The 12,095-nt window shown below is 38.4% G+C and overlaps 1 protein-coding gene across 1 annotated transcript in view; it reads right to left on the reverse strand.

The window, feature by feature from the left end:
- The window catches only part of COL25A1 (collagen type XXV alpha 1 chain), a 497,365-nt gene extending 485,412 nt beyond the window's left edge, over positions 1-11,953 (reverse strand). Inside the window, exons 1-3 of the mRNA XM_063705462.1 lie at positions 11,929-11,953; positions 10,783-11,135; positions 9,643-9,712 (exon numbers count right to left, since the gene is read on the reverse strand). Of these exons, the coding sequence (XP_063561532.1) occupies positions 9,643-9,712; positions 10,783-11,079 (367 nt within the window). The 5' untranslated portion in view covers positions 11,080-11,135; positions 11,929-11,953. The remainder of the gene's footprint in view (positions 1-9,642; positions 9,713-10,782; positions 11,136-11,928) is intronic.
- Positions 11,954-12,095: the final 142 nt, after the last annotated feature.

Below are 12,095 nucleotides of genomic sequence, written 5' to 3' on the forward strand. Positions count from 1 at the left end.
GTCTTTTTGCAGAAGACAAAGTAACCAGTTAAAAAAGAAGTCATTTTCTCTTCCAGTCTTCCTTGAAGTCCATAGTTTGAGACTGTGTATTAAAGAGAAAATAAATTGCTCACCAACACTTGATAACTTGTAGAACTGCTGTGTCATTCTGTGTCCTACCAGACAAGTGACGAAGGTGCTTCACTTAGCCAAACAACTGTCCACAGCTAGCTACTCATACAGTAAATAGTGCTGCTGATGACAGTGGGCATTCATTTCAATGCGAGGTAGAGTATTGTCTTTCAAATTTTCTTTTGCAGTACTTATTACAGTATGATTGTAGCCAGATTTATACTTTCTATGTGAAATGTATTGTATATCTCGCTCACTATTGGCTAAAATCCTGTTAATTCCTAGAGACTTTTTCCTAGTACTACTTATGTGCAATTCATGTATTCTCATTGTGCCATCAATTTAAATTTCAATATACAAACATCATCATTTTTATACACAACCAAAAATCAAGTCAAGTAAGAAAGTCTCAGAGATCTTAGAAGTATCTTTAGAAGATCCTAGAAGTCTTATAACGTATATTTTCTATAAATAACATAATTTAGGGGAGAGTTATTTTTCATATACTACCTTGTGGACTAAATATTAACTATTCATCAAAAAATCAAGTGCTTTAAGTAAATACATTTTAAAAGAATGAATTGCTGTAACTTGGTAATAAAGCTCCATATGAATATCTAGAATTAAAAAATAAGTAAAAACATAAGGGAAGAAATTTGAAGAAACACAGAAAATTGTCATTAAAAGAACAAGAACAATATTGTCACTTGAAGTCTTAAAAAATAAGTGACTTTAAGAAAAAGGATGAAGTGAGATGTAGATTTTTCTAACGAACAGTACCATGCTCAGTTACACAGTGCATTTACCCAGCTTTCCTGTGACACTATTATTACATCAGCTTCCTTGCTAGAATACTCTGACCCATTAAAGAGATGATATTATATGAATAGTCATTTTTAGACTTTAATTTGAATACATAATTTTACTACCATCATTTCTAGTCATGCTTACAGTACAGTATTTCAAAGATCACTTCTGTGTTGACAAGTGTAAGTCCTCTGGGGCTTGGACTTTCAATAATTTTCTAATAGTGTCCTATGGAGTCCTAAGGTTCTTTGGAGATGCCAGCATCAGGGAGAGAGGTGGGCAGCAGAAAGAAAGAGCATGGAGGCTATTGGCTTCTGCCTGCTCTAGTCTCCGAGGTCAATCAGTGTAGCTAACATTGCTTCCAATTTCATATGATGGGGTTTCTCATATAATTTCATTTTTAAAAAAGGTTCAGCCTTTTAAAGAAATGTTATAAAATCCCTGTACTAATTAATCTCCGAGATTTGTATTAGTTTTAATATGATATGGCTCACAAAGTTCTCAGAGAAAATGTTTAAAAGGCATGGGGATAAGAATAGTAATGCATGGAAAGAGATGCACCATATTAAAAGCCTCAACCCACATTTTCAGATCTTCATCATAAACATCTTGCTGTTTTACAGAGAACTTTCTATAGAGAGCTCTACGATGAGCCCTAGAGATACACAGATACAAACCAGAGCCCCTGCCAAGGAGTTCACAAGTGAGATTAGTAATACAGCTGTACCATGAGACCGCTTACCTGGGAAGAGACTGCAAGTATATCTATAGGGGTTTGGAGAGCCCGTAAGTGACATTGGTAGTAGAACAGAATTATACCATGAGACCACTTACCAGTTAGCATGTGTCAGGATCTGCCCACAAAAGTCACTGGATCCTTGACCCACTTAACCCACTTGATTCCGAATCAAGTTGATAACCATCCTGAGAAAAGCAGTTATTTAAGAAGCATTTTTCCATTTGAACATCACCTGCTCTGACCTTGTGCCCTAATTCTTTCAGTAAAAAATGATTTTTAGTGTTCCAAAGTTCACTTAGGAGCCCTAGAACCTGCCAGCATTTCTGGCATGACTTTAAAGTAAAAGCATTGGTTTTTGAATGTGGTTTGTGGAAATCACTTTCATCTTATGATCATATCATATATTATCTTAAAATGCTGGCTGGAATCTGGAGTCCCTCAGATGACAAATTGGGGTTTCATAATTCCTGGAAGGGTAATACAAACAACTTAACCTTTGACAGCTCCCAGCATTGACCTAAGACATCAGAATGCTAAGAAATGGATCAATTTTCCTGACATATTTCACTGCAGCATCTTAAAGATCAAAAATGGAGGTATAACACAAAGCTGTAACAGAGAATTCCTCTGGCTCCCTAACTATTGTCCAGAATTATATAACAATAAGAACTCTAAAATATCAAGCTTTCTAAGTATGATGATAAAGAAATATGATTCTGAGAGCTAAGGGGATAAAGGGGGCTTTTTCTTCCCCTCTTTTACTCTCCTTACACGTGAACTCTTTGGTAAACAAGGGAGAAAATAGACTTTACCCCTTCCCTGACCAGCTACTTTTAGTTAGACAGATTCTGACTCTCAATATTACCATAATGTACAAACTAGAGCTGGCTACAATTCATACAATTTACTCAGCCACTTAGCCTAAATGTGAAAATTGTGTTTTAAAATGTGCTGACCACACTTCAAATACAAGAATAAAAACATTGTGTACATAAACCAGGAAACTAGAGCTCCTAAAATCTAAATGATTAACATCCAAAGGAACAGACATAGTCTTGGTATTCATGACAAATAAGGTCTACATCTACTAAATATGACTTTATAGCAAAAAGATGAATTTAGCAACAAGACTAAATAACACAATATGAAGAAAAATAAAAAATGCGCTTCAAATCTCATATTATGTGGCAACTTAACATTGAAATGAAGACTCCAGATGACATTATGTCAAAAGCATGACAGTGATTCCAAATGATTCTGGATTTTGAGAAATTCCAAAATGTAAGTACAAAATCCTCAACAGGTAAGTTCAATTACATTTAGTTCATTTATTCTATCTACTGGGACACTAGCTTAAACTTCATATCTGTGAATTTATCTACTAAATGAACTATTTGACTAATATAAATGTGAAATCTACTAGATGCTTTTAAATGTCTTAAAGCTGATAGGACACTAGAGTTTTCAAATATAGGTGGAAGAAATTTCTTGCTTCCTCCATGAATCTTTTTCATTGCAAACAGAAGTCAAAAGATAGAAGTCAGCTAGGGGTTTAACTGCGAAGGAGGCAGAAGAGAGGAAGTACGCTATTCAGCTCAGTTCCTCCTCCTAGCGGTCACAAAGGGGAGGTGCCTGCCATCTGGTGCCATTTCCTCAATGGCTCCTTTCATTTAAATGAATCACAGAATAGTCATTTGGAGGAATATATGATGCCAATGAAAAGTGCTCAATTTTAATTTGTAAGTGATTTCCACTTACTTCTGCTTCTCACTCTTCTATGCTTACTTTTTTAAAAGTCAATTTTAAAATAATATTTCTTAATTGCAAGATTTCTGAATAAATCCCAAATGAAGCAGTAACTATCCATGTCTAAGAATTGAGTATGCAGGCATACTACAGTAATTTTTAACACAAACCAGGGAAAAGGTGCTAAATATCATGGTGCATTAAACCACCACATGGAACTTCACCCATATTGGCAAACCAGGGAGGCTGGGGATGCGTCTATATTTAACCATTGCACACTAGGCTATAGCCGCAGCCCGGATTGACTCATACATTGTTTTCACATTCTCAGCTTCCTTAAAACCACCAAGTAATTGTTTATAAAGTGATAGTATGAAATAAAAACCTTTTTCATGATAGGTTCTGGACGGTTTCCACTCAGGATAACATAGATTGATGTTATTTGGATAAATGTCTTGTGAGGTTCCCTGAAACAGGAAATGCCCCCCTGGGCTGCAAAGCAGTCCTGATTCTGACATATTTCCCCATCATCTCTCCATTTACCTAATCCTGTTGGTAAGAGGACGCCCCTTCTCCATCCCTAGACCTAAGCCTGACATTCAGATACTATTTTCATTAACATCATGTAGTTGATTTTGCATAATTACAAAGCAATCAGAAGCACAGTAGGATATTATGGCCCTGAGAGGCTTCTTATGTCTACATATAATTTGAATGAGCTAGAATGAATTAAACTCTATGCAGAATTTGTATCCTTCTTTTAAGTAATTCCCAGCTCATGAAAAAATAGAATTATTAAGGTAAGAAAGAGAAAAGAGTAGTTTAAGAATTAGCTTCTGAAAAACTTATAGACAAGAGAAGCAAGAGAAGCTAAGAAACAAGAACATTGCTTCAAGAGGCAATTTGTCATTGGCACTTTGGGTGACTGGGCATTTTTACCAGCTGTCACTCCTGGACCAACTAAAAGTGTTAGACCCAAACTGTTGTACTCATTAGGACTGAAACAATTTAACATGGATGCTTGAAGGCACTCGGATGTCACATTGTATTGTTTGGCTTATAAGAAGAGAGGAATGCCTGCTATTCTCATCTAAATAAAATTTATAACATTTTAATTTGATTTCTTTCTGCAAACTGTTTCTGACTATTCTTTACCTTACATAATTGAAAATCTACACATTATTATCCCCTTACTTGATGCACTCTTTCCATAGATTGTGCAGAGTGTTAGGATAAAAACATATAGCATAAGTGAAAAACCATGTATAGTAGGAAACACAAGTTTTATGTGAGAAAGTAAATTTATGTTAGAAAGGTAATTTAAAGGTTCTTCTTATACAATGGGAAAGAGTACACAACCATCAAGCTACAGTTAACATTTATTTCCACCCAAAACTGAGAACACAGGCAACGAGGTCAGTCACCAGGGGCAATATCATTTGCATTTATGAATCTTGCTTGCCTATGTGAATCGCTTGCCTACATGTACTCTTATTTTGTACACCATCATTTTCATGGACTTGGAATGTATAGAGAGACCTCAGAAGTTACCTAGTGTATCTTTTTTATCTCTAGTTAAACTCTCCAAGCAAATGACTAGCTGTGTTACATTGAATGATTATCACGAATGTACAGGAGCCAGGTCCAGTGGTACTATTCAGTAAGCCAGACATGAAGTTTTTCTCCTTATTCAACCTAACTCTCCCTATTTTCAGGAGAAAAGTAGAAGAATAAGCCATCATCCTCCTGTCTACAACAACCCTTTATATATTAAAAGTGCCTTTTTTTGTTTCACATGGGGTAAGTATACCAGGTATCAGTGTACCTCTATCTGTTCATAAATTCTTGGAGACCTAAAAGGCAAATCAGCTTTTTATCCATTGCTAGAGCTTTTATTTTCATCGGAAACCAGATTTTCTCTATTGTGAACTTCTAGAAAAGAATTATACTTTTTTCTTTATTTTCCCCAGAGAAAAGAAAAATAAAATCTTTGGGTTTACAAAAATGGAAGAGATTTTAGTCATCTGCCCCAAAGCACACTATACTTTTTCTTCGTTGCACTTGTCATACCTGTACATTCACGTCATTTTTAAAGATTTGTCTGTCATCCTCATCAAAATGTAAGCTTCTTGAGGGAAGATACCAAGTCTGCCTTGTACATCAACATTTTCCCAATGTCTAGCACAGTATTTGGCATACAGCAGCCTTTTCATTTAACCTGAAGAACTGACAAATGCCCTTCAAAATCATTCTTGCCCAGCACTCCTATTTTGGAGATATGAAAATAGAAACTCTAAGAGGTGTTCTTGGAAATGACTTCCCAAAATTGCATAACAAGTTAATGACAAAGCCAGGATTAGAACTTCGGATTATTTATTCCGCATCCACATTCTTCGTTCATTACACCACAGAGGTTCTTATACCTAATATCCTGGGCAGGCAACACTACTGATGAGTAAGATACAGAAATCTTTGTAATCTACACATCTTTTGGTTGGCTGCCTGGTTCCTAATGTTCTTTATCAGTTGAAACATAAAAACCTTCTCATAGATATGCCTGGTTTATGCATATTTTATGTAGGACTCCAAGAACAGAACGCAAACTAAATTCTACAGCCATAGCAAAGAGCCAACTTATTCTTTCCAATTAGAGTTGAATTTTACAGAGGCCAAGCCACAGATGCCAGCTGAATTTCTCTGGTTTGGTTACTGCTAAATCAAATATTCTGCTAAACACAGCTTCAATTTGTATGGAAATTTTAAGATTATTATTTTTTAAATTATCATTTTGGGTTTCTTTAAACCAAATATTTTTTAAAATAGAGCTTTTCTGACTGCATGAAAGAAATAAATCCAAGTTTCCCAGGGTGACAAGATGATCCAAAACTGGATTGTGGTGATGGCTGCCCAACTCTATTAATCTGTTTTAAAAATCTTAAAATAGGTAAATATTAAAAATTTTACTGCAGTAGGCTATTAAAAATTGAAAAGGAGTCACATAATTAAGCTACTTCTTTTTGTAAACATCTGGTATTAAAACTGTGAAGATATTCTTTAATATCCCCATGGTCTTTTAAGCCCAGGTCCTATCCACTTCAATCATGGTTTACCTAAAAGGTCAAAAGTTTTCCCTGCAATTTTTGTAAGAATAATTTAGGAGACTTATATAAATATCAAAAAAGAACCAATCTTTATTTATATAGCACCAAGAAATACTGACCAGTATGATTATCTGCACGAATAATCTACAGATATATTTGTTTAATTAAGTACAGTGTTCTAGTCCAAACCTGCCAATAATTAGCCACTGGGTTTTTAGCAAATTATGCAACATCTCCAGGTCTCAGTTTTCCCACCTATTTCATGTGTCTCTGTAGATCACAGCAGAGCTAAGTAGCATATAATATACTAAAAAGAATAGTAATTGCTATTGTCTAATGGATAGCCACTAATATACCAGACTATTTAGGTAAACTATTACCCTAAGGAAGATATTATTAGTCTTTTTTTCTTTTCTTTTCTTTTTTTTTTTTTTTTTTTGCAGATGAGGAAATTAGAACATAGGGAAGTTCATTAGTTTGACCAATGTACACAGTTATTTAGTTATAGATCCAGGATTCCAGTCCGGAATTATCCAGGTCCAAAACCTATACTTATTCTCTATTCCTTGGTAGACTGGGCTTTTAGTTCTATCAGATGTGGGCATGAATCCTGACCTTGCCTTTACTATGTTAAGTTAATCATCTTCTCTGAGTCTCAGTTTCCTCATCTGTAAAATGAGACTGCTAATACTTAAGTCAGAGTCATTGTGAAAATTAAATTAGAGAGTACATCCCCTGCCATTAGAAGCCATTTTTAAAAAATTGTCTTTTTCATCTCTCTCTCACAGAGGTTCCTTTTTGTGCATAAAAATATATCTATAAATTCTATGATTACCCTTAGAGCCTACCTGAATAAACCTCACTGGGACTGAGTTCTATCAAAAGAAATGAGTGAACACAAACAACACATCATTGCTTCTTTGCTATCAGTCCTTGGCTCTGTGACTAAAACTGTCAACAAGAGTGTTAACTTCAAGGGGTGGGCATCTGTCCACAGGAACTGAGCTGAGGTCACAGACTTGTCTCACTCTGCCCTACAAACAGATGTCTAGGTGACAACTCTTAGTCACTGCAAACCAGGGCTAGAGCCAAACCAGGTGGAAGTGCTGAATCTCTTTTCTAATCCTCTTGGTCAGCCCATTCATTCCCTAAGACAATTCCTCACTGAACCGTATTAGAAATAAATAGTTTTCCCCAAGATATTATTTTCAACATAATGTCCTTATTTTGATGATGTCTGATTATTCCTCAAGCAAAAGGGAGTATTTCCATAATAGCAGTTTGTCAGCAAGAAACCTGCTTGATTCTGCATATTAGAACGCACACCTTCAAATGTTTACCTTGGAAGTTGCCAGGTAAAAACTGATGTAATGTGGAGCTCTAGTGGTGGCAAGAGGTAAAGCAGCTATTAGTGGGAGCCAAAACAAAAGCCTAGGAAATCTCCATCTATTATTACGTTCACATGCTAAGATGAAAAATGGTCCAAAACAATCTAAGATAATATAATATACAGTAAATTTTAAATGTAATAGATTTCTTTTAGATTGCAAGTTAGACTTCAGTAGCTAGCCTACATTAAACATCACGAAACAATTATATCTTCTCAAAAAATAGAACTCAATGTTGTGGTTGTCACTTTTCTATTTTTACTAAGTTTATTAAGAATTCTATTAATTAAGCACTAGCTATTTTTCACACAGCTAGTAAGAATATTGTATACAAAAAAATGCTGGACTCTAAGTGGTATGATCAGTGAAGTCCTGTACCAACTGTCCTGGGAATTTAAATAATCCCTACAGGCTGATGAGGTGGTTGAGTTAATTCCCACACTAGAAAAGTGCCTTCCTTGAATATCTGACTTCTGAGATATTTTCCAACATAAAACAACTAAGAATGAGACCTACACTGTCAAAGGTTAACTCTTTGTTTTTCTGGTACCTAACGTATATGTCTTCTCGATCAAAAGGGCTTCATTTAAAAAATATAGCTCTATTATGTTCAAAAATTTAACAGAATATAAACAGCAAAATTTGTATAATGTGCAACCTGGAGTTGACATTTAAAATTTCTAAATGTGGTGCCTTGTGTAGCTCTGCCAAAACAAGTTATCATGAGGGGGAAACGTTTCAGAATATGAAAAAATACAAGAACTTGCCTTTTCATATATAAGCACCTAAGTATCATGTTGCTTAATACTAAAGAAATTTTAAGAGACTCACTTTCCATGAGTGATGATAAAAGAAACTATCATGTTCATAAATGTATTAACAATGTTTATCTGAAATAAACATCTCAACTCATGGGAGTTTTTCATGACTTACATGAGTTGAATCCACTAGACGTTTCCAATGGCCATATTCCAAGGGCTTCTAAATTGTTAGGTCTAAGATAACTACCAAGCCCTCAAAGGTCCATGAAGGAAGATTTAATGATTACCCAGGGGTCTTATTCATGATGTCCTTCTTCTCTGTCCTTCTACTAATATGCTGCCTTTAATATAGTTCCCTGAAGCTACACAGGAAAAAAAGGTAAAAATATAAGAGCCTCTTCTTCAAAAGTCACAGAGAATGCAAGAGTTTGTAATGGGAAGCTCAAGATAAAGAATTCATTTTCTTTCAGTCATCATCTCTAGCTATAGGATAGGAGATGGAATCTTTTTAATAGAATAGAAACAGCAGGAAAGGAAGTGAAGGTGGTTTACTAACATAATCGTATGCCAAAGGGAATAAACCAAAACAAAAAAAAACCCTGCACTAACACAATATGAGTGAGCCAGGAATTCAGAATCTAACAGTTCTACAGTCCTTTTCACTGTAGACATTAAGACAATTTAATTGAAGAATATTTTTCAATCTGCGAATCTAAGAAGTTTGTCCTTGTACATCACCTTGCCTATATTTTCTTTGGTGATTATCTCTATATCCTTTGCTTTCCCATAACAGGCCTTGGTATGCTGCTTAAAATAATATTTGGGGCTTTATTTGCCATCCTTTTGAATGAGACATGTTGATTTTATTAAAGCAAGTTGGGTCTGCATTCTTTCTTTACTATTATTACAGGTAGACTTGACAGACACAGGACCTTTGTTTTAAAATGCTCTGCTCTGGAGGAAACCTTGTTAAATAAGTTCCATTTTACCTGCTGGGCAGTTACATTCTGAAGGTGCTTCTCTTGCGATTCTTATTTTAGCCATATGTTCATAGGATTTCTGTAGGAAAAGAAGAGTTATTAATAATCATCAGTAGCACTGTAGAGGGATGGAGTCTTTAGGGACTCTGGCCATACGCCTGATTTACCGGCATTTCATAACCTGCATAACTAACATTTACATATGTACTTGGACTCTAGTCAAGAAAGTAACCATGCCTAAGTCCTAAAAAAAGAAAATGACCACTGATAGGGTATCAAGATTGCTGGACTTGTATAACATCTTTCTCCATTCTTCCCTACCACCACTCTCTCCCTCAGCTCAAGCATATGCAGTCAATGTAAAAACCTAGCACTAAAATGTTGCAGTACTAGGTAAGCTGTGGCTTACCAATAACAGTCAATATTTTATACATGAAGGTCAACTGCTTTATTTATCATGCTAGGCTGCAACTACTGCCAAATAGGCTCCCCGCTAGGGTAAGGTTCCAGAAAACCCCCTTACTCTAGTCTAAAGGTACCCTTAAACATAACGTAGATTCCTTTCAACTCTCAACTCCAAGGGCTCTGCATTCATAAATACCCCGGCACTGCATCCTTTACCAAAAATAAAGCTACTTTAAAAAAAAAAAAAGTTTAAACTTTTAATATGAAAAGATTCAACGTGTGAAATTATTGATTTTAAATTATATGAGATTATTTTACATTTAAGAGTGATTACCTTTTTTATATATTAATAACATCTATGACCCTAACCATCTTATAACATGTAAAAGATTTAACAGATGCTATCTCTGCAAGAAATATTCTCTCCACAATTGGGTTTGACTTAGGACAACTAAAAAGAGATAAAATGCCCTTTCCGAACCCTTTTAGACCTTCCTATGTGTTTAACACGCAAACATTAAGAGAGAGTGAGGGAAGATTAGAGATAGGGATGGGGACATCAAGGGATGTGCACATATAAATATATGCTACAGTGAGCATAGATCCTTGGCCAACACATGCACGCGCGCGCACACACACAGCCACACCAAGTATGCGTACAGTAAGGGTAACGGCTAGTCATGCACACAGAGTCACGCTTGTACAAGATGTTACCCACGTGCAAAATACCCCAGCCTCTCACACCTGAGCCAGAAGTCGCTCCACTTTCTCTTGCACCATAGCCTTGAGGTGATCCAGGGTATCAGGCAGCAGATGAATGGAAGGTGCCCCTTTGGCGGATTCGAGAGCGGCGATCCTCGCCTGGAGGTCGTTGGTTTTCACACCCAGGTACAGGCAAGACACCACGGCCACCACTGACAGGAGGGCCGCCAGGACGGCACACGGGGGCATGGTCCGGGCACAATGCTGTTCGGCAGGGGTCGGGTCCTCGGATCTGGGCTCCCGGCCCCCTCCTTTCCCTGCTGCTTTCTTCAGCAGCATCGTGGCGGGGTCGGCCGTCTCGGCTTCGCTTCCCACCCTCTACACCTCAAATAATCCTAAAAGGAAAGAAAAAGGTCGATTCCTCCAAAGTTCAGTCCCTGTGGCTGCACAGCTAGTTGGTGGAGTCAAGCCCACGAGCGGATATGGACCCCTGCCTTGCTCAGCGTCCAGACCCGCAGGCGTGCACCATCCCCGCTTTCTTCTCTCCTCCCAGCTGGAAGTGAAAAGCACCCTCCGTCCGGGGACTGGGTGGCGGTGGGGTAAAAAGCAAGACGAAACCCACCCAGACAGCTCTTCCGACTCCCAGAGGACCGACACCTCTTTCGAGGGCCCCAACAGTGGCCGCTCGGGGTCCGAGGGGCAGCGGCCGAGGCGCCACGCGGGGCCGCGGCTCGCCCTGGCCACGGAGGACCGGACCTGTTGCGCCTCTGTGAGTTTGCCTTATTTCTACCTACTCGGTGTCTTTCGGCACGCCGACCTGTTTCCCACCTGCATTCAGTTCAAGGCAAAAAGGCTGTGAGAGCACGCTACAGCGCAGCGCGAAAGGGGCGACTAAGGGGGAGAAGAGAGAGGAAAACGAAATAAACCCAAGGAGCCAATGCTAGTCGCGAAGCCGAAGTCGCGGCTGCCCGAAGGATCTCCGCAGCCCCGCGTGCGCGATCCTTAAATACCCTTCGGGATGCTCGCGTGAGTGTGTGTGTGAGTGTGTGAGTGCGCGCGCGCTCCGAGCACGACGTCCCTCCCCCGACCCCCTCCCAGCGCCCGGCGTCCGGCCTGCCGCTCCCGCTGCTGCGCGCCCCCCTTCCGAAGCCAAAGCAGGAGCCCGCCTTATTATCATAATGTATTCACCTTGGCCCAGCCCGCGGGCCGGCCCAGGGAACTCCCCAGGGAGGCGGGAAGCTTGGGTGGGAGCGGGGCAGGAGGTCTGTTATTAGCATAATGCATGCAAATAGCTGGAGCGGCCACCGTGATTGGAGAGGAGCCTGGCGACCCCTCCCCCTGCGCGGAGTAACTTC

Source organism: Gorilla gorilla, chromosome 3, assembly GCF_029281585.2.
Source record: "Gorilla gorilla gorilla isolate KB3781 chromosome 3, NHGRI_mGorGor1-v2.1_pri, whole genome shotgun sequence".
Taxonomy (NCBI): Eukaryota; Metazoa; Chordata; class Mammalia; order Primates; family Hominidae; genus Gorilla; species Gorilla gorilla.